Source organism: Anser anser (genome assembly GCF_964211835.1).
Source record: "Anser anser genome assembly, chromosome: 15".
NCBI classification, from domain to species: domain Eukaryota; kingdom Metazoa; phylum Chordata; class Aves; order Anseriformes; family Anatidae; genus Anser; species Anser anser.
This window is the reverse complement of record NC_139736.1, coordinates 758,529-779,650: the sequence shown is the minus strand read 5'-3', so window position 1 is coordinate 779,650 and position 21,122 is coordinate 758,529. Positions and strand designations below refer to the sequence as shown.

Here is a 21,122-nt window from a genome sequence, read left to right as displayed (position 1 = left end):
GAACAGAGGGCGGAAGTGCCGTGAAAGGTGGTGTCGACACTGAGGGCGGAAGCGCTCCGTGATTGGCTAGGAACCGAGGGCGGAAGTGGCGCCGTAATTGGCCGGGAGGTGCGGGCGGAAGTGGCGTGCAGTGCGTGCCGTCCCTGAGGGCGGAAGAGGCCCCGTGATTGGCTGGGAATAGAGGGCGGAAGTAGCGTCAGGGAGTGCCGTCGCTGAGGGCGGAAGCACGCCGTGATTGGCTAGAATTCGAGGGCGGAAGTTGCGTCAGGGAGTGCCGTCGCTGAGGGCGGAAGCACGCCGTGATTGGCTAGAATTCGAGGGCGGAAGTGGCGCGTGGGGCGAGCCGTCCGTGAGGGCGGAAGCGGCGCCGTGGCTGGCCGGGCACTGCGGGCGGCATGGCGAGGGCGCTGCGGGCGCTGGGCAGCGCGGCCGGGCCGGGGCCGGGGCCGCGGGTGCGGTTCGGGCCCAGCCCCACAGGTACCGGCCGGGGCGGGGCGGGCGGGGCCGTTCTGAGGCCGTTCTGGGGGCGCCCCGGGGCCTCCCCTGGCCGTGCCGCCGCCGTGACCGCCCCGCGCCGTCCCCGCGGCAGGTCGGCTGCACCTGGGCGGGCTGCGCACGGCGCTGTACAACTTCCTCTTCGCCAGGCAGCGGCGGGGCGCCTTCGTGCTGCGCCTGGAGGACACCGACCGGCAGCGGGCCCTGCCCGGCGCCGCCGACGGCATCGAGGAGATGCTCGAGTGGGCAGGTAGCGGCGCGGCGCGGCGGGGCGGGCGGGGCGCGGCACGGGGCCGGGACACGGCACGGGGCCGGGGCAGGGACACGGCACGGGGCCGGGACACGGCACGGGGCCGGGGCAGGGACACGGCACGGGGCCGGGACACGGCCCAGTACAGGTCGGGGCCGGGACACGGTGCCCAGTGCGGCTCTGGCAGCAGCCGTGTGCCGGACGCCTCGTGCCGAGGGCAGCAGTCGGCGCTCGCAGCCCCCCCCTTGACAAACTATAAAACAAATAAACGGGTGAATTGTGCGTGCAGCGTTTGCCAAAAGGCGTCCGGAGGTGTCGATTTGCGTTCTGAGTCCTCTGCTCTTTTTTCTCAAGTCTGAGAGCTAAAAGCGAGGGGAATTCTAGAGCAAGCAATTACGATAAACTTGCAGCCGGGTTCCACAGGTGTCTGCACAAACAGAAAGGTGAATTTTGAAGAACCCCGCTGTTCAATGCTAATTCTGGAGTGGGTGAAATAATTGGCCGAGATCTCAGCTGTATTTTCGCAGCACCGGTGTCCGTTACTATAGGAAGCACCCTTTGTACGTCTGCCCCTGACTAATTTTTGCTCCAGGTCACCTCTCAGAGCCGCCCAGCTGTTCACTGGGTTGAGGTGTTTCTTCCTGCCCTGGGCTCCCCACGCAGCACCCCACGCCCTGATGTCTCTGCCCTTTCACGTCCTGCCGTGGGGATGTTTCAGGTATCGCCCCCGACGAAAGCCCTCGCCGCGGCGGTGCGTTCGGACCCTACCGGCAGTCGCAGAGACTCGACCTGTACAGGCAGGCCTGCGAGGTGCTCTTGGAGCGAGGCGCGGCGTACCGCTGCTTCTGCACCCCGCAGCGCCTGGAGCTGCTGAAGAAGGAGGCGCTGCGGAACCAGCAAACCCCGCGGTAGGCAGCCCTCTCCCCCGGGTCTCTGCCCCTGTGCTGCGCGCTCCCAGTCGCTTAGGGCAAGGTGTGATTGTTACCTCCGTGCCCTCAGAAGCTGAGGGGAGTGACGTCCAGAGATGAGAAGCTGACTGGACGTGTAGTGGGCAGACCGCAGCTGAAATTCACGAATTCGTTTAGATTCCAGCGAATGTAAGCGTGCTTGGGGTCGGTGTGCGTTAACCTGAGACCTGCGTTCTCCTTTCTCGAAGGTACGACAACCGCTGCCGGCACCTGACGCCCAGAGAAGTGGCTGAGAAGCTGTCGCAGGGCCTTGACTGGGTGGTCCGCTTCCGGCTGGAGAAGGGCGTGGAGCCCTTCCAGGACCTGGTCTACGGCTGGAGCAAGCACGAAGTGGCCGAGGTGGAAGGCGATCCGGTGATTCTCAAGGGGGACGGCTTCCCCACCTACCACCTGGCAAACGTGGTGGATGACCACTACATGGCCATCAGCCACGTTCTGCGAGGAACTGAGTGGCTTACTTCAACATCCAAGCACCTCCTTCTCTACAAAGCCTTTGGCTGGGATCCCCCCCAGTTTGGTCACCTCCCACTGCTTCTGAACAAAGACGGTGCTAAGCTGTCGAAACGGCAGGGGGACGTCTTTCTGGAGCGTTTTGCTCAGGACGGCTACTTGCCAGAGGCTCTGCTGGACATCGTCACCAGTTGTGGCTCTGGATTTGCAGGTAAGGGCAGCAGGCTTAGCACTCACTGGGATGCCCCGTGAGGCTGACTTTGGGCAAAGGGCTAGGTTTATTCCCATATTCAAGAACTTTGACGGTGTTTGAAAGGATCAGGAAATAGTAGTCAAGCAACCAGTCTGGAGGGGCTTCTGTGGCTGAAATGCTGCCGGGGCTTCTGCAGAGCTCCTGGGAAGGCCTTGGTGGCGGCCTGGGACGGTGGGAATATTTCTGTCCCTGGGCAGCCATTTAAGTGGAGCCTAAGGCTTAGTGACTTCCTACTGGGGACAGCCTTCTTCTCAAGGTGAAGAAACCTTCTGCAAACTCTTGGGAAAACTTCTGTTCTGTGGTTAACGATTGCAGTCAGGTAATACATCTTTCACACTTCTTGATTAACCTGAAAGACCGTGAGAGGTTGACTTAGTTACTCCTTTTGTTGCTCTTGCTGTGTGACTATTACATTAACTCATGTTTCAGGAACTTTGCTTGGGAATGAAACCTTTACTGGGCAGCAAGGCCTCCTGGCCGGGTGTTATTGCTGCTGGGCTGAATGGTGCAAGGGGTGTTTCACTGAAGGGTGTAACAGAGCCAAGCAGAATGCCCCAGTTTCGAGTTCCTTCACAGAGTCTGCTTGTCCAAAGAGGGCAACTTCCAGTGCACGCCTGCCAGAAGTTCCCTCCTCGTATGTCGCTGCTTCCTATCAGCGCTGTGGAGGGCAGCCCTCCTCTGTCACTCCTTGGCTGTGTGCTGCACCGGCGCTGAGCCTGTGGTTTGGAAGGAAAAGCAGTGACTTTAGTTCTCTGCTGGAGAGCGAATGCATATCATAACCTCGTTGGGATATGTTGCAGAGAAGCAGATGGGGAGGACTTTGGAAGAGCTGATCTCGCAGTTTGAAATCGGCAGAATTACAACCCATTCCGCCTTACTGGATCTTGAGAAACTCCCGGAATTCAACAGGTACAAGCACCAGCGGTAACGTTAAATCTGAATCGTCTGTTGTAGGACGTCTGTCTGGGGTTTGATGTTGCTTTTCTAGCAGGTGTACAGTTCTAGTTGGTAAGTGTTGTGAGATTGAGATCATTAGCTTCGATCTAACCCAAAGTGGTCTAACTGCAGTTCTTTCCCTTGCCACAGGGTGCACCTCACTCGCCACATTGAGAATGAAGAGCTACGGCAGAAGCTAATCCGGGAGCTGCAGTCGCTGGTGGAGCGTGTCTATGGGGACCAAGAACTGGATAAAGAGGTTCTAGAAAAGGAGTACGTGGAGCAAGTCCTCCTGATGAGAAAAGTATGAAAAGTGGTAGCGTTGTGTTACTGCTTCGGGAAGCGTTGGAGCGTGGGACGCCGTGGTTTTGCGGGATTCCTGTGTGGAGACTCAGCTGAGTTCTGGGCGTTGCTGTGACCTGAGCTCTGCAGCCCGCAAACAGCAGGTGGCTGTCCCTGCCAGTTCGAGGGAAAAATCGCGTAGGCTGTGGAGAGGATGGAAGATGCCGCAGCTCTTCCCAGTGTCAGGAAAGAGGGTGAAGCCAGCAGTTTCCCAGTCTGCCCCTGGGATGCAGCTGTAGCATCTGGTGAATTCCTTGCAGAGAATAAAGTGTTCTTAAAAGGGCGAGCAAAGTCCCCGTCTGTTAGCACGAGGGTGGCTGTGGCAGCGGGGACTGGGCCGGCCATGTGACTTCCTACGTGTCTCAGGAGAGGCAGCGATGAGTGTGGCAAGCCACTTCCCAGGGCCGAACTCTGAGTCAGCTGCATGTGGCTGAGCAGGACTCGTAGAGCAGCCCCGCAGGCTGCTTTTGTGTCCTTGTTCACACCAGCTAGTTACGGCTGCGCAAAAACTAAGCAGCCGAAATGTCAGCAGTTCACGTTTCTTTCGAGCAGGTGCAAAGCGCAAGGCAGCGGTGTGTTTGGACCCTCTTCAATTGCTTGTGAAGTCCAGAGAGCAGAAGTTACCCCCCTCCTCACCCCCTCACCTTAGCCCGCAGTCTTGACAGCTTTGCTTTCTTCCTCCAGGGTCACGTAAGCCTCCTGAAGAACCTGGTGTCGTGTGACTATGCTTACTTGTGGGTTAGGCCCTCAGTGTCCCGAGAGCAGCTCCAAACTGTTTCTGCAGAAGCAGACGACATAGGCAAACTAGTCTTAGGGTAAGTGTCTCTTTCCAGCTCTGTACACACCCACCTGCCTGCCCCAGAGCATTGCTCCTGGCTGCTGTACTCCTGTTGGACACGCTCCTGGTTTCCATTTGTTCTGGTTTACTTCAGAATGTGCAGTCGCTAATGACCGGGGAGGAGTTCTGAGCGTCCTTAACCGAAAGGCTGCTCACCAGCAGGAACGCTTACATTAATGCTCTTAAGCAAGAATTGTTGTGCCTAGATTTTGTAAAGCACCAAGCAGAGTGGAGTTTGTGTGCCCACACGGTGCTAAGGAAGAAAGCTCTGTCAGGGTTTTCCCATGCCCCAGATCTCCCGTGCTTCTGTCTGTTGTAGCATCTGACTGGAGAAGAGCAAGGCGCTTCTGGTCAATGTGTATTCGGATCACGTAACCAAACTCCTGGGTCTCTGGAATTAACCCAGTCCCTGCACAGTCAGAATCACTGTCAGTTCTGAAAAGCTCATCCCTGGGGGGGATTTTCTGGCTTCCATTTCTTAGTCTCTAGCTGGCGGTTTGCAGTTCTGTGAGGGCAGGAGAGTAAACCCTGAACTGCTAGCATTGCCAGAAGATTTTGCAAAACCAGTCTGAGGCAGCTGGCAGTTCTCTAAGTCACTAGGTGCTTCTGGGTAGGAGTCCTGTGTGCCGTATGTCCCCAGATTGTAAGGGCATCTTCCTTCCTAAAGGCTTATGACGAGACAAACAGCTGTTTTAAGCATGGAGGAGTTGAACAAAGACCTCAGAAACCTTCAGAAGCAAACCAGAGAGACTAAGTACAGCAGCATGATGAAGCTCCTTCGCCTGGCTCTCAGTGGACAACAGGTAAAAAAAGAACTCTGAGACTGGGACCTTCTCTTTTTGTGGCTGTGGTTTTTTTATTTTTTTTTAAACAGCTATCTTCTCTCTGATACCAAGATACTGGTGTTTTGGCTGTACATCCTGCAAGAATTGACATCAGTTGCTGTTACGAGTGAAAGTACTGATGTGCAGTTCTGGAGGAAAGGCCGCTCTGAAAGTTTCAGAAAGGCAGAAATTGTTAAGGCATGAATGTGCTGGTCACAAATGTGAAGTTAGAGAAACTTCTGGACCAGCTGTCTTTTTGGTTCAGTTTGATCAGTCTTGGCAGTCAGTGTTTTAGTACTTTGGGAGGAAAAGAAAAATAAATCTTGCTTTGAGATTGCTCAGAAAACCCCTGCCCTTGGTGTACCAGCGATCTGATAGCTGGTCACGTTGTCGCTTCCTGCCCGACGACGCAGACACTTGTACTAAGTGTGAGTTTCCATTCGTACCGTGACTTCTTGTGCATTGCAGCACGGACCGAGCGTGGCAGAGATGATGGTGACTCTGGGACCCAGAGAAGTGTGTGGAAGGATACGCAAAGCGCTGACCGGCTGATACGAGACCAGTGACTGCGGGGGTTAACCCTGGAGTGCCGGTGGCGCGGGCACCGCCTGTCCTTGTCTGAGACCCGTACCTCGTGCTGACGGCCCGACCGTCGGTGGTCGCGGGGGGGGGCTTTGGGCCGTGCGTGAAGTTTGCGGGTCTGTGCGTCCCCGTGCCAAGTGAAAGCCAGCTCGTGGCGGAGCAGCTGGACGCAGCCGTAGGTCTGTCCTCGTGCTTTCCTCTCGCGGACGCGGCCCGGTTTTCCGGCTGGGGTAAAACTGCCACCGGCACTCACACCGGGACCGCGCGCACGGGAAGCGGGGCTGGCCCCGGTGCCCTGGGGAGCCTGGCGCCGGGGGGGGGGCGTGCGGGAGGGGCCGGGCCCGCCGCCGGAGCGGGGGGGGCCTCCCGAGCCGTGCCGGGGGGCTGGGGCTGGGCCGGGGCTCCCCGCGCTGCCCCCGGGGCCGCCCCGCGGGGCCGTGCCCGGCCGCGCCGCTTCCTGCCCGCCCTGCGCCGGGGCGGGGCGCTGGGGGCCCATGGACGGCGCGGGGCGGCTGCAGCGGTGGCTCAGTGAGCGCGGCACCGGCACCGGCACCGGGGCGGGGGCGGGGGGCCGGGAGCGGGGACGGGGCGGCCTCGCCCCGAGCGGGGGCACCGGGGGAGGTGGGGGGGGGGCGGGGCGGGGGGGGACGGGGGACGGGGGACAGGGGGGCGGCGGGGCGGGGGCCGGGGCCGCCGGGTGCCCGCGGGGGGGTCGCGGCAGCCGGGCGGCCCTGGCCGTGCCGGGGCCCCGCTCCTGCCTCCCCCGCTGCCCCCCGGGGCCGGCCGGGCGGGGCCGTGGCGCCCCGCGCGCTGAGCCCCGCTGTGTTCCCCGCGCAAGATGAAGCCACCGACCCGAGCGTCCCCGGGGAGAGGTGGGAGAGCATCCGGCGGTTCTGCGAGCAGGTGGAGGCGGACGCGGCCGGGTAAGGCGGCAGGGGGCTGCCCCGCCTCGGCTCCCGGCGCGGGGCGGGACGCGCGCACCGCGGCCGGGGGAGCCCGGGGCCGGCCGGGCGCTGCCCGGGCCCCGCCTGGGCCCCGCCGCTCGAAGGGGCCCGGCCGGCGGCGGGTGGGCGGGCTGCGGCGAGGCGCTGCGGGCTCCCCGTCCCCGCGCTCCCGGAGGCAGCGGCTCCTGCCTTCCGCGCCCCGGCGAGCCCGGCCGGTGCCTGCCAAGGGGCTTCGCGGGGGCGCCCCCCCACCCCCCGCCCCGGCTCTCCCCGCGGACCCGGGAGATCCCTCCCGTGACTCCCCGCCTGCCCGCTGCCAGCCTGCGGTCTGTGAGGAGCAGGAGCCAGCTGGGCAGATGAGCGGTCACAGCTCGGCGGTCGCCCGTTCCCTGAGAGCGGGTGCCCCTACGCCCAGAGCCCGCAGCCCGGCCGCCGGCTCCCCCGGCAGCGAGCGTGCACACACCAGCAGCCGGCCGGCCGCTGCGCTGGGCTGGGCGTCGAAGCTCCTGGCACCGAAGGACCAGTTCTTGAGGTGCTCGCCCAGCAAAGCACCCGGCCTGTCCCACGGGCTCGCTTCCGAGAGGACAGCCTCCGGCGGGGCTGTCGTACCGCGCGTTGGGGCACCACGGGCTGCTGACGTCTGCCCATCGCGCCCCGTGTGCGTGTAGGGACCCCAGGCCAGCCCTGTGCCGGGGAGAGGTGTCAGTGACGTGGCACGTCGTGCGTCTGGTGACTGCTACTCTCTGCAGGGCAGAATTAGCAGTATTTGCTTTTCTTGGGAGCCAGTGCGTTGGCTGACTTGCTTCTGTTGCTCCCCAGCCCATCGCTTGCACCGAGGCTTCTGGCACATAAAATACAATCGCCCCAAGAGATGGAAGCTCTCCATGCTCTGACAGTAAGTGCTTTCACCCACGTGCAAGGAGAGGCAGTAGTTAGTTGGAAATGCACTTTGTGGAGTAGAGACAGTGCAGCTGTCTGGTCTTCTTTTTCTCTTGGATGTCTCTCTTTTACGTGTGCTTTTTTACATTGCACAATGGATGTAGGACCCAGGGCATAGTGGAGGGAGTAATTTCTGTTGCTCCTTCCCATAGCGTTCTGCTGAGGTACTTAAGAGGTCTGCAGCTCGTTTGGGCTGTGGTCTTGCCATGGGGTCAGTGGGTCCAGAAGTTAGTGATGGGGAGAACAGAGCAGATGTAAGTGTGCTGCTTAGCAAGGCGGGATGAAGAAAAGAAACTTTTGATACTTCCATAGTATTTTGTGTGTGTGTGTGTGCGTGCATGCAGCGCCAGGAAGTTTATGGGTATTGTATCTTAACAGCAAGTTTTTTTAAAATTCCCCAAGGCTTTTGTGTTCAGTTTCTGTTTGGTACCGCTTTGTTTTCTGCAGGTGCTGGAGACGTGTGTGAATAACTGCGGTGAGAAATTTCACAATGAAATAGCAAAATTCAGGTTTCTGAATGAGCTGATTAAAGTGCTTTCCCCAAAGGTAGGTGGTTGTGGTTACGCTGCACATAGCAAATGGGACACGTTATTTGTTTCACCATGGATATGAAAACTTAAAATTAATCTCTCAGAGAAGTAGAACAGAGTTTCTGTTCTGTGCTTTCAAGCACAAGGATTAGAAGTGAATTTTCCTGTAAAAGATACAATAATTTTAACCCTTCTTAGGGTTAGCAGGAAAAGGACACGGAGTACGAAGGAAATGTAGAAAGCATTTTGTTGCGCTCCCTGCGAAGCTGAGTGTGCACGAGGCGCTTTGTGTCTTGTACGTCACAGCTGTTAGTACAGTCTCACTGAGCACAGGGGTATTTTCTCTCTTCTGCATAAGCCAAGGACTCTTTCCATGAAAAGCTTTTTCCTTGCGGTTTCTCTTAGCTCTGCTGTGACAAGGTTTGGGTGAGCTTGGAATTGTTCCTGGGGCCTCAGCCTGTGGCCCTTTTGCATCTCAGTGACTTAGAGAGCTTTGGTCGGGGAGTGGCAGAGGACAGATACCAGGAGCCTCTCCCATGTTTTCTTGTGTTCTGTCCTCAAACTCTTGTGCTCAGCCTGCTGTCCTTGTTGCTTTTTCATGCCGAAGGTTACCCTGGGTTTGGGTCCTGTTCATGAGGCAGGTTCGGCCTAAAAAGGACAAGGGGGGGGACTGGGCTTCAGCAGCACTTGTGCCGTGCCTGCTCCACCATCGCGTGGTAGTTGTGCATTTGTGCAGCCCCCTTTGGGGTCCTGCTGGCAGTGTCCTGAAAGCTCGGCAGGGCGCTCCGAGCCCCGTCTGTGCCTGCCTGCCAGCTGGGGGCAGAGCTGAGGGTGAGGTTGGAAGGGATCCTCCGTAGCTAACGTGCAAACAAAGTCCCTTCCAGCTGCTCTGCTTCTCTGGCTTGGAGTATGTTCATTGCTGCTCCCTGCTGTGGTGCACTTCTCTTCCCGAGTGTAATCTCTGCCTCCTGAGAAGAGAAGCAACGATCAGAAATGGGAACTTCAGTTTTAAAAGCCAAGTGAGGAGAGTTCAGAGGGAATGCACTGCGGTGCACTGGCCGTGGCTCTCATGATGAAAAGTAGAGATCTGTTTTATCAGAGACTGCGTGATCTTCACACGTTGGTCTTTGCATCAAATAGCAGGCCTGAGACGTTCTTAAACACCCTTCTCAGCAGCCCAGTAATCGATTCCCTCTATTAGTGGCTACAGCACACATTTACCACTTGCAAGGGCTTCATGTTCCATTACATCAGTTCGACGGCAGGGATGCCTCACCAATTTCAGTGAAACGTTTAACAGAACAACAAGCACTCTTCTCTCAGTCACGGGTTTGGTAAAGGTATTTCAGTGAAACAATGAAGTTTAAAGAATATGTTACTTTGGAGAGGGAGTTTGCTGTTTTGACAAAAGAGTTGTTATATGAGTTTAAAACACCTTGTGTTTCGGAAGTTTGTGTGTGGTTTTTATCATTCTTCCTGATGGTTTTTGTAGTACTTTAAAGTGAGTGCTCATGGCAATAATAAGAGAAATCAGAGAAAATATCCAAATGCTGAAAAAAGATAACTTCCCTTTCCAGTTTTGTTCAGTTTTCATTTCTCCAGGTCTATTTGTATTGCAAACAGTTAAGGAAAGTATTTAAAGCTGAGCACAGAACTGTTTTCGCTGAAATTCAAAAAAGAAAAAAAATACTTTTGGTTTCAGATTCAGTAACTGCTCAGAGAAGCTTTGAGACGGTTTCATTTTGGTTGTCATATAATATTTATGTAATTACTGTACACATATTCCTTTTATTCACACCCACAGCCATGCACACTATTCCATGTACTGCAGAATGCCGTTGACAGCACTGTGGAGGTGTTACAGGAATCCATTTGCGACTCGATCTTTGCACCCAAACAACTTGGGGCTAGACCCACATGTCCTGTTTAGCTCAAACTCTGTGGTTTTGATCTCTTTTTCTTATTTTACTTTTTTCTTTTCTTATTCCAAGTACTATGGAACCTGGTCTTCAGAAAAAGTCAAGTCAAGAGTCACAGAAGTAATATTCAGTTGGACAGTCTGGTTTCCTCAGGAAGTTAAAATCCGGGATGCTTATCAGATGCTGAAGAAACAAGGTTTACTTCTGTTATTGCAGCTTCCTTTTTAACTTTTGAAGTCATGTGGCTATAGATCACATGTATCTGTCCCCTCTGCTTTTGTGACTCAGCTTTTTTGTAAAATGTTGTGTGTGAGGGAAGAGGGACAAGGGCCACGCTTACAAGGCTGTTGGGGTACTCACGGGTGCACGTGACTGTTTAAAGAGATTTACCAAAGAACAGCTTTGTTGAGTCAAAGATCAGTCTAGCCTTGTGGCCTCTGTTCACGCAGCGCTCGCGCCTATTGTGTGTGGAAGCGGTACGGGACAAATTCAGAGTGCTCTTTGCCCTGGAATACTCTCCTGGGATTATGAAGTGATGGTGTTCAGAGAGCTCTGAAGTCGGGGTTTGGATCCGTTCCTTACAGGGCACCGCTGTGTGCCGAAGGGCCAGCTGCTGCAGGTGCTGCCCGGGGGGCCACGGGCTCAGGGGCAGGCTGGGCACCGGCTGGGTAGAACAGGGAGGGGGCTGCTGGGGGCTGCGGGGGGCTGCTGGGGGCTGCAGGGCCGCCCAGGGGTGGCGCAGCATCTGCTCCGTGCGCCCACCACCTCCCTGCGGCGAGTGGAGGCGTCTGGCAGCCAGGGTGCCTCAGCTGGTGGTGCTGTGGCAGCAGGGCAGGGGCTGGGCGCCCGCCGATACACCCGTGTCGTATTTCCCACCCGGGAAGTCGTCTGCCCTTTGTTTTGTTTAATCCAAGGGAGAGAGGGAAGTCTTTCTGTCTGAGCTGTGTGCGAAGGCAACTCCTTGCTTCTCTGTCTCATTCTGCAAACTCGTGGGGATGGATGAAGGAGCTAGGCACAAAATGCAGCGTGCTATTGAGCATTGGTGTTTGAGCAGCTCAGGCATCGCTGAACAAATATTGCTACCTGTTCCAGGGATTGTAAAAGAAGACCCCAAATTGCCAGAAGACAAAATTTTACCTCCTCCTTCTCCAAGACCCCAGAATTCTATTTTTGACACAGATGAAGAGAAATCCAAGGTAAACCTTAAGGCTTTCCTGCCCGCTCCCCCTCTAAGTTTCAGTGTTGAGAAAACATGCTCGGTCCTATTTTGGCGGCTCCTGCTGTGTCACAGAATGTCACCGGGTATTGCTGATACCTCTTGCTGTACCTCGGCTAGAAGTAGAGAGTGAAAATTCTTTGAGACTTTGTCAGAAAACGTTGCGTGGTAAAAGTGAAACGTTTTTACAGAAATAACTCAGTTCCTATTCACCTCTCCTGAGGGAAGGCTTCTCCAGGCCCTGCAGAGCCAGGGAGTTCCTATTCCCAAGCGCCCTGTGAATGAGAGCGCTCCTTTGCCGTGCCCAGGGCTTGGGTCATTTTCTCCCTTTTTCCCGTGCTCCTGGTAACAAATAATCAGCCTTTGGGCTGTTCCAGAAAGCGTTTGTTCTAATCTGTCTATGTTGAGCTGCTTTCTGTTGCATAAATAAATCCGTGTTTGCTGCAGGGGCTTGAGCTTATAGCTCCTGTTTCCTGAGTGAGTGCCTGAACCACGGGGCTGTTGAGGGCTTCTGCCCCGGCCCAGTACAAGCATTTTCTTTGTTGGCGGAGGGCTGGCAGAGATGGACCAACGCTGCAGTGTGAGCCTGTATTCAGGGCACTCTCAGAAGTCCCCATGGTTCAAGCACTTCCTCAGTTTCCTACTGCTCAGCTTTTACTTTCGGTGTGGAACTTCAGATCTGTTCCATGTTACAAGGGTCGGTGTTTGAAGTGTTGCAAACTAATAATCAGTGTGAGCAAGTGCTGGGGAACCGGAGGGCTGTTGTTACTCCGCTCTTAGACATGGAGAAAAGCGGGGGGTTAAGGAGCCCTGCCGCAAAGACAGAACGTGTCAGAGCCAGCTCTGTTTTTTCTCAGCCTGACCTGTAATTACCAGCTTTGCTTGTGCACTTTTGACTGCTGTTCCTCTGCCAGATTACAAGACATAACCCCACGTATTTCCAGGGCTATAGAGACAATTATGACAGTGGGTGTCTATGAATATCTGCTCTGTTGTGAGGTGTACCTGTAGCACAGTGCCTAGAGCATGTTACTGACTGCTGTCCAATGGTCTCCACTCAACAGCTGTTAGCAAGGCTTTTGAAGAGCAGCCACTCTGAAGACTTGCAGGCTGCCAACCGTCTGATCAAGAGCATGATTAAAGAGGTAGGTATTCGCGAGGGCTGGCAGTTCCTCTGGTCAGAAGCTGTTTGCGGCAGGAGAGGATGAGAAGGGACTCGACAATTCAGGTTTTGACAGTGGGCCCTCTGTATGTGACCTCCGTAATGTCTGCCGCCGTACTGGCGTTAGAGGCAGTACCAACAGGTGGTAATGGGAGCCTGGCCCAGAGTTCAGCTTCAGGTGAACCGGTTACGCTACTCCAGAGGAGAGATGAGTTTTCAGTATTTGTTATTCTGAAGTTACAGTGCAAGATGTCTTATTTTGTTTCCCTAATGTACGCCAATAGCTAGGAAGAGGGAATATTTATTCCCAGGAGCATGTGTGGCAGGATGCTCTCTCTTTAGTGGCATCCTAGCAGTAGTTCTGCATTAGTGATAGGAGGTTTCCAAAAATAAACTCAGCTCCCAGGTGGAGAAGGCTACATCTGTACAGAACTGTCTCTTTCCTACAGGCATTGTGCGTGCGTGTGTGTGTCTGGTTTTCATTCTCCATCTGAAAGGGCACGCCGCTTCTCTGCACAAAGGGGAGATTCGGCCTGGCTTAAAAATATCTTTGCAGTCAATTTGAGAGTGTTTTCTTCTGTATGGCAGAAGCCACCAACTCCTAACAAATTTTGAAGGCTGTCTTGTGCCTGTGCTGAAATGAATCCCTTGTACACCAGCGCACCCTGGCCAGCCTGTCCTGAGGAGGGCAGGAGGTGTTCTGCCTCGTCTCTGGGCATGTAGGAGTGGCACAGCACCGGCGCTGGAGCTCTTCGTGGAGTTGTTACGCACATGGCTTTGTGCTGCCGTGTACCTTCAGTAATGTGTTAATAGGAAGCAGTCCCGCAACGAGAGTTATCCGGAGTGACCCAGACAAAAGCATGTGCGCTGTGTTTATTAGTTAAATCATCATCTAATTTTGTTTTATTTTTCATCAAAGGAACAAGAAAAGTCAGCCAAGGTGTCCAAAAGAGTGAATACAATCAGTGAGGTTTCCGAGAATGTTAAACAAATGGATGAATTGCTGGAAAATTACAAGAGACAAGAATTATCCAAATCGGACCATGAGACACTCCAGGTAGACGTTTCTTTTTACTGCATAAGAGGTTCTTTTGGCTGGCTATGCCTGGGAGGGCTCAGGACAACAGGTTTCAAAGGGCAGCGAGCTGCACTCAGTTTTTGCAAGGGAAAACGCGTTACCACAGCAGGAATAGCTTCCAGCGTACCTGATGAGCAATGTCCCTCTTGTCTGAGTAATGGAAATTGGAATGGAACTGGCTTTTGATGTGCCACTTTGAGTTTCTGTTCAGATTTATCTGCTCTTCTTGTGGTATGTTATGGGGAAATGGTTCTTCCTCTAATAGTGGGGTAACACATGGGAATTCCCTTTAGTCCAGCCATGGTTAGGTGGGTGTGAACAGGTCTGATCAGGGCAGCTTATAACTTTTGGTTTCTTCAGCTTCTGTGGTTTCTGTGATTCCCCTTTTTCTGCCTAGAGTTCACTAGTCTGCTTTATAAATTATTCACATAATCCTTCTTAAGTATTAGTGAATTAAGGAAACATTTGTTGTTACTAATAGGGCTGTCAGAATAGCTTTATGGTCTCCAAATACCTGAAACTCCACTAAGATGCCTACCATATTCTCAAATTAAAAAGAAAAAAAATAAAAGGCAAAAAAAAAACTACAGACAACTGAACTTCTATAGGTAAGAACTTCTCCCGTGGCCCTGTGTGACAGCAGTGTTTGGAGTTAGCTTCTTTTGGGAGGACTGTGGCTATAAGGAGGTGGCAGAGACTACTTTCAGATTGGAAAAAAAAAATGGCTTTCACTGTGCCTTCCCACTTCCTAAAACACTGAAAAGAGAGCCATACAGGTCTTTGCATTGTCTGATGGTATTTGCAGCTGATGGTCATAATACTTCCCTCTCACTCCTCTTACATCTAGGGATGCTTTTTTATTTTAAATTGGAAGTTTTAACACTGCCTTACCTTACACCTGTGTGCATAGATGAGATGTGGCTGAGGAGGAGATGCTAGTAAGACCACTTGTTCCAGTGGCTGTACTTCCAGGTCGCTGTGAATTTTAAGAGTGCAGCAACATGCAGCATTGATATCCTTTGTCTGGACCTTGGGCAGGATATGCATCTTGCTGTTCTAGAGGTAGCATTGCTTACAGATGGTTGGATGGAGAGAAGTGTTGAGTGTGCACAGGGTCTCCCAAGCAATGGCATGAAACATTTCCTTTCGTAGAACCTGTTTCAACGCTGTGAGAAGCTCAGGCCGCTGCTCTTTCGCCTTGCCAGTGAGACAGTTGATGACGATGATGCTCTAGGTAAGAGCCAACACTGTCTTTGGAACTCATTGCATTTAAATTCATCTAACTTGCTTTCCTAAGTGATGTATTCCTTTCCTCAGAGGAGAAATGTTTAGGTACTTGTGAGCCAAGTTTTTTTACTTGGACTTTTAAACCATGTCCATGAGAAGTGGCATAAGAATTCTCTTATTTCTCTCCAAGGAATCTGTTACTTTTCACTTGGAGCCCAAAGTTAAATGATGAATCCAGTTTCTTCCATCAAAGGTAGTTTTCAGAATTTGTGGAGTTCTACTGTTCTGAGGATTGAAAGCTTTCGAGGGCTTTTCTCTAGAGAGATGGTAGTTTTCCATATCTATATCAAAGGGGAGAATGCTTTTTGAATTTTGTAAATAATAGAAATAGGAGGGTTATATGAGCAGAATCTTTGAATTCCACAGCTGTGAAATTTAGCCCTTCCCAGAGTATTGCATTTCATAGTCTTATCTATTTGTCTTGAAAACATGACTGAAATGATGCCTCGCTGGAAATGCAGACAACTTAAACAGCAAAGAGCTAATCTGTGCCTTGAACATTTTATTCAGACCCAGGAGTGCCAGGGTTCTTCAGCTGTAGAGTGTTGTATAATAGACTCACGTACACCCGTAACGCTTGCAGATGATGACAAAGTGCATAAGAGATGCAGGGACTGTAAAGTACTTTGGAGATCAGTGGTCTCGATAAATTACAGAGAAGACTGAAATCAGTGAATGTGTGTGCAAAATGCTGCGCTTCAGAAAACAGAATGAAAAACGTGCAAAATGGGGACGCTGGGTGGAGAGCAGTGCAGAAGAAAAGGATCTGAAGGCAATAGCTCATCGCGTTGAGTGCAAGTCTTCCCCTGCTTCTCTTTGTTTCCCAGCCGAGATACTGCAGGCCAACGACAAGCTCACACAGGCGCTGGGACGGTGCAGGCAGGTTGTAGCTAACCATGAAGATGATGATGGAGGAGGTTCGGTCACCGGCTTCTCTGATGCACCAGGTAAAGCGGATCCTGCAGTGTTCCGTGACAGCTCTGCTTCCTGCTTTTCGTGTATGAATGGAGCTTGGAAGGGGAAGCGCTTCTCGGAGAACAGATGTGGAGAAAATCCTGTAACACGGGAAAACTGCTATGTAGTGATCATTTTCTTTTATATTTGGTTGACTGAAAATGTTCCTGGAGTTCTTCACCTGAGTCCTTTAGTATTTGCTTGTAGCCAGGCGTACACTGTTCCTTTAGGAGGCTTCTCTTTAACTCTTTCTGCTTTTTCCAAAGCATGTCGGCCAGCCCCAAGACGTATGAAGAGCTATACGTTGATTGACTTCTCTGAACTGGAGGCGACCTGCCAGTCTCCTACGGACCAATTTTCAGACATAACCACTGCCTCCCGACACAGCAGCACCACCTCCAGTTGTCTGCTGGAGGAGGAGTTAATAGGTTTGTATGCACAGTTCAGTACTGTTGTCCTTGTTACTAGAGTTCATGGTACTTAACAAATGTAGAAGAACTTTGACTTTAGTGTTGGTCCTAACAGAATGTAGACCCTTTTAGCTAGGGAAAGTTTTCAGGAATATAGTTTCTTTAATGGTGTTAAACTGTAGTTAAACTGCTGTTAGACAAAAAAGGAAGAACGTATGGAAAACAATTGCTTCCTGTAATCGTTCTGTGCTTTTGGCATCTTTTTTAGGACTCAGCAACTCTCCTGTTTTACAGAAACCACCACCTGACTTTGGAGTGGCAGAGGTTAGTGATCCTCAGGTACTTTAGTCTGTAAAATACAAAGGACAAAACTCAGGTAGCATTTTTGATCTCCTAGCTTTCTCTGGCAGCCTTTTTTTTTTTTTTTTTAAGTCCCTCTGTTCTGAATGGAAATTGGAATCTTCCTGCTCTGTAATGAGCTATAAATTGCAGTTTGCAACAAGATTACTCACATATATTTCTACCTTAAGTAGTATTATAAACCAGAAGTACCTTTTTTTCAGACTGGTGTACACAATGGATATAGTGAAATTGTAAGTGCTGTTGAAACCCTGGAACTGAAGGAGAGCTGGGAAGACAGGTCTTCATTGAAGAATGAATTTCAGGGCCTGGCTGATCAGTTCTCTCCACCTCCCAGGACCAAGACATTATCCTTGTAAGCAAGCCCTGTGCAGTCCAGTCTGACTTTGGAGATGAGGAATATTGTTTTACAGCAATGAGGGTTGGGAAAACCTTTTAACTACATCTGGTTAATGATGGCAAGCTATCCATCCATGCATCAGCTCTTAAGCAGCAGTCGTGCACCTGTTTATTCTAATTCCGCACTATGACTTTCAAAGCGTCAGAAATGTGGTAGAACAAATCCTATGGCTTAATAACAAGGTATTCTTGAGCTAAAGGAGCAAAAACCTTACAGACAGGTCTCCTTTAATAATCTGTGACTCAGAAAATACTTTCCCCAGCTTTTTTCAGGCTCTGAGAAGATTGTTTCCTGGCATTCATTAGAAACCTAACAGTTTATGAACCAAATTAATCTCCGCAGATCTTCAGAGTAGGTGACCATTATGATGAGCTTATCCAGTCTGTCAGAACATAGGCCAAGCAATTTTACTGGAGATTCCTAGCCGTCTGTATTGTCTTTGAGCTAGAACTTACTTTAATCTCACTGACTAGAGCCCCAGAGAGCCTGCACAGGCCACCAGAGCCCTGGAACAAAGTTTCATGACAGTAACAGAAACCAAAGTCTGCCTTAATGAACACCGAAACAGCAGCTTCTTCTATACAAAATAGAGGCAATTTTCAAGCTTTTTTAGAACTCGGAGAGAGTAAGCTCGTACTTTATTTATACATAAAAGGGATGAGGGATTGGGAACGCAAAAATGGACACAGCAGAAAATGGTATATACCATGTAGTCTTCCCAGTTAATAAAAGCTTTCTACATGCTTTTCTTTCCAGGGATTTGTCACCAATGAAATTGCCCTTTCCAGATCTTCCAAATAGCTCAATGGCAGATCCTTCATTCTCCAGCCTAGGCTACGAGCAGAAGCCTGCTGCCTCTTTGCATCCAGCTTCCAATGATGTTTCTCTAGCAAACCTTTTTGTCCCTTTAATTTCAATTACACCGAGTAAGTGCAATAATTTCTGTGCCCCGGCTCTGCTTAATAGAGCTCTTATTGTGATTCTTGCACGGGAACAAGAAAGCCAAAGTATCTTCATGTTGTGAGGGCCAGCTGGAGAAAAATAGAGTGTTCTGTGAAGGACTTAGTGTATCTGAGAATTTGAGCAAGTTCTAGGAGTTATTCCGTGGAAATGTCCTTGTCCTCCCTCGTCAGTAGTCAGGAGTTTCCTGTCGTGGCTAATCTTACTGTGCTTCTAAACTTTTTGGCCCTAGCATCTTTAATCAAACTTCAAGCAGTTCTTTTCCAGAGGCTTACGAGATATCTGTGCATGGGAGTTATCCCACTTCCTAAGGCAGAGCTGTTCTTCCCACCTGCACTTTTTGATTTAACACTGTCTGAAAGCACTTCATGGAGCGAGTGTTACCCAGGGTACGTGGCACCCCAGCGTCTCATTATAGGGCATGTCCTGTTAGAGGAGGACTGCAGAGTCTTGGCCATTGTTATTTTTGAAGAGTACAGGAGCAAAGACATACTGACTCAGTTGTCTTCTGACTTCACTCTCAAGCTCGGGATTTGTCTGGTTTTGGAAAGGCTGGATGGTGATAGGTGTGGATTTACCCCAGCAATAAGGGGCTAAGTTCTGTATGTGTTGAAGTTATATTTTTGCTTTTCCCAACTTCCCTCTTGGATTTGTACCTGATCTCTCTAACTGACTGTAAACAACGGAGCTACTAGTTGTCCTGTACCTAATTCAGACATTCAGATTCCTTTCTGTGTCCTGGAGGTGAAATGTAAATCATGGCCAAACGCTGTACGCTGCTTGGCCTGAGAGTTTGCTAGAGGAAGTACAAGTTTGTACGAGTGTCTCCTTTTGCTGTTCGTTATCCTGTCTTCACTGTTCTGCCCTCAGAAGGGAGGGGCAATCTATGCTTTGTTTCTTATTTCGCTTTTGTCTCCGGCAGGCGATATCTGTCCCCTTACGGTGTATGACAGGAACGGTTTCAAGGCTATGCTCCACTTCTCCAGAGACCCAGCTCCTGGCCGACCAGATGTGCTGGTGATGGTTCTCTCCATGCTGAGCACATCGGCTCAGCCAATTAAGGACATAGTGTTCCAGGCTGCAGTCCCAAAGGTAAGGAGCCAGTGATGAATAAAAGGGAGTGTGACTACTCAGAAATGTCCTGAGAAGGAGGTTTGGCATTTTGTGCTTAGAATTTGTCTTGTATATTGGAAATTGCACAGCTCGTTTTCTCTGAACTGTAAACCAGTTGTATGGTGGTGCCTGTGGCCCAGGTGCCTGTTTCAGTGTGGATCCTTAGCCTTCAGAGAAAGAAATGGGGCTCCAGACACTCTGCTTTAGCCTCCTGGTAAGGCACCTATTCTGTCCGTATGCACAGCAAAGAATTGTCTGTTTAAGAATATCTGCCTTTAGAGGCAGGCTGTGGATAGGCGTGCATTTCATTAAATGACAAAATCTGTCTGACATCTTTAACTAGCTCTGTGGCTTGATAATACTCCCAGCTCTTTTTCAGCGTGGACCAAAAGGCATTCATTTTGTTTTGTCTTTCAGGCTATGAAAATAAAGTTGCAACCAGCATCCGGATCTGAGCTTCCAGCCTTCAGCCCTCTTCTTCCCCCAGCAGTGGTGTCCCAGGTCCTGCTGCTTGCCAATCCACACAAAGTACGTGGCAGTGATTCTCTTGGCAGGTCACTCTGAACGTGACCGTAATGGGTGGAGTGTTAGCGTGAAAGGCAGGAACAATGTTATTAGTTGGGAGATGGGTGGAAGAGACAAGTCTGGGTTGTGCTGGGAAGACATTTTTTCCACTGCCACAGCTTTTCAGACCAGTAATCTGAAGGACCGAACGGGTAGTTGCTGCAATGGCCTGCACAGTTTTGCTTGTCTGCCTGCTGCGATGGCACCTGGAGAGGACATTGTGTAGCTGTCTGCAACTAATGGAACGTGAGGCCACCCAAGGCACGAATGATGGGTGGCAGTTTTGTTGCATTGATGAATAACTATGGGACAGAAGATGGGTGTAAGGGAGTCCTCTGTCTCCAAGAAGGTTGGCCTGGATTTCCAAGCACGCCCTTGCAGGGCGTGCACAGGTCTCCTTCCCAGGGGCTCCTTATGTGTGTTGTGAAGATCTAGGTCTTGTTCAATGCAGAGCTTCTGCAGGTCTGAAGCGTTAGTCTCTCCTTTCAGAGGGTGATTTCACTGCAGCAAGGCTGTGAGGGATGAGGGAAGGAGACCCAGGAGCCTGCAGCCATGACGTTGCCCTCTCTCTGCTCCTTTCTCCCATAGGTTCCCATCCGCCTAAGGTACAAGCTAACATTCACGCAAGGCGAGCAGCCCCTCAGCGAGGTGGGAGAGGTGACCAGCTTCCCAGAAGCAGAGCTGTGGGGCAAAAGCTGAACTTCGTCTGGCTCGGACATTGCCACGTTGCCTTGGGGATGATGGCGAGGGTGGGAGCTGGGGGACCGTGTGCCAGGAGTGCCCGCCGGGCCTGGGCAACGGCTCCTTTCCTCAGGATCTGTCGTCCCCTTCCTTCTGGTTTCTGTGCAGGTGTCTGGCAGGAGTGCACCTGGCTGCTTCTGCCACGGCCTTTGTGTCGCTGCCCCTGCTTTGCAGCTGCCCCTTGTGTAGGGCCCTGCACCCTGAGCGCCCGCAGGCTTCCTCTGTACCGCCTTCCCTGCTCTTCTCCGGGCCCCCTTTCCCGTTACGTGCTTTTTCTGGTTTAAAAAATACACGGACCAGCGCTCAGCCCGTGTGGGGCTCGTGAATCCCGAACCCCCCAGCCCTTGTCAGGGGAGCGGCTGGGCACGGGCGGGGCTGCGGGCACGGGACGGGGCCGGGAGGGCCCGGGGCGGCGGCTGGCGGGGAAGCACAGCCGGGGGGAGCCGGGGGGCGGCCGCCAGCCCTGCGGAGCACCCCGTGCGGTGCCGCTCGGCGCTCCGGGGGCTCTCCGGGCCGGAGCCGCCCCCTGGGCGGGACCCGATCGCGCCCCGTGCCGCGCAGAGCCCGGGCGGCCGCGGGCCCCGCTCCCCTCGGCGCGCTGTCGGTG

At 52.4% G+C, this 21,122-nt stretch overlaps 2 protein-coding genes across 2 annotated transcripts; both read left to right on the top strand.

Annotated features, from left to right (window-relative positions):
- The first annotated feature begins 318 nt into the window (after positions 1 to 318).
- On the top strand, positions 319 to 6,110 carry EARS2 (glutamyl-tRNA synthetase 2, mitochondrial). Its single transcript, XM_083799632.1, has 9 exons — positions 319 to 477; positions 590 to 745; positions 1,464 to 1,653; positions 1,902 to 2,374; positions 3,217 to 3,325; positions 3,503 to 3,656; positions 4,379 to 4,509; positions 5,200 to 5,335; positions 5,825 to 6,110. The coding sequence occupies exons 1-9, from the start codon at positions 396 to 398 to the stop codon at positions 5,906 to 5,908; spliced, it is 1,515 nt and encodes a 504-aa protein (XP_083655758.1). The 5' UTR covers positions 319 to 395; the 3' UTR covers positions 5,909 to 6,110.
- Positions 6,111 to 6,391: 281 nt separating this feature from the next.
- GGA2 (golgi associated, gamma adaptin ear containing, ARF binding protein 2) lies at positions 6,392 to 20,821 on the top strand. The gene is made up of 17 exons (XM_083799630.1): positions 6,392 to 6,466; positions 6,777 to 6,861; positions 7,702 to 7,777; positions 8,269 to 8,367; positions 10,343 to 10,466; positions 11,363 to 11,466; positions 12,551 to 12,631; positions 13,568 to 13,705; positions 14,879 to 14,960; positions 15,841 to 15,960; positions 16,234 to 16,395; positions 16,646 to 16,701; positions 16,941 to 17,092; positions 17,894 to 18,063; positions 19,020 to 19,189; positions 19,628 to 19,738; positions 20,363 to 20,821. Exons 1-17 carry the CDS (start codon positions 6,433 to 6,435, stop codon positions 20,471 to 20,473), a joined length of 1,875 nt encoding a protein of 624 aa, XP_083655756.1. The 5' UTR covers positions 6,392 to 6,432; the 3' UTR covers positions 20,474 to 20,821.
- Positions 20,822 to 21,122: the final 301 nt, after the last annotated feature.

Excerpts from the sequence above, each read along its gene's own strand:
- EARS2 (XM_083799632.1), top strand. The coding sequence starts at position 396 with ATGGCGAGGGCGCTGCGGGCGCTGGGCAGCGCGGCCGGGCCGGGGCCG. Across the intron at positions 1,654-1,901 it reads CGGAACCAGCAAACCCCGCG|GTACGACAACCGCTGCCGGC; the intron begins GTAGGCAGCCCT and ends CCTTTCTCGAAG. Across the intron at positions 2,375-3,216 it reads TTGTGGCTCTGGATTTGCAG|AGAAGCAGATGGGGAGGACT; the intron begins GTAAGGGCAGCA and ends GATATGTTGCAG.
- GGA2 (XM_083799630.1), top strand. The coding sequence starts at position 6,433 with ATGGACGGCGCGGGGCGGCTGCAGCGGTGGCTCA. Across the intron at positions 13,706-14,878 it reads CGGACCATGAGACACTCCAG|AACCTGTTTCAACGCTGTGA; the intron begins GTAGACGTTTCT and ends TTCCTTTCGTAG. Across the intron at positions 17,093-17,893 it reads AGGACCAAGACATTATCCTT|GGATTTGTCACCAATGAAAT; the intron begins GTAAGCAAGCCC and ends TTTTCTTTCCAG.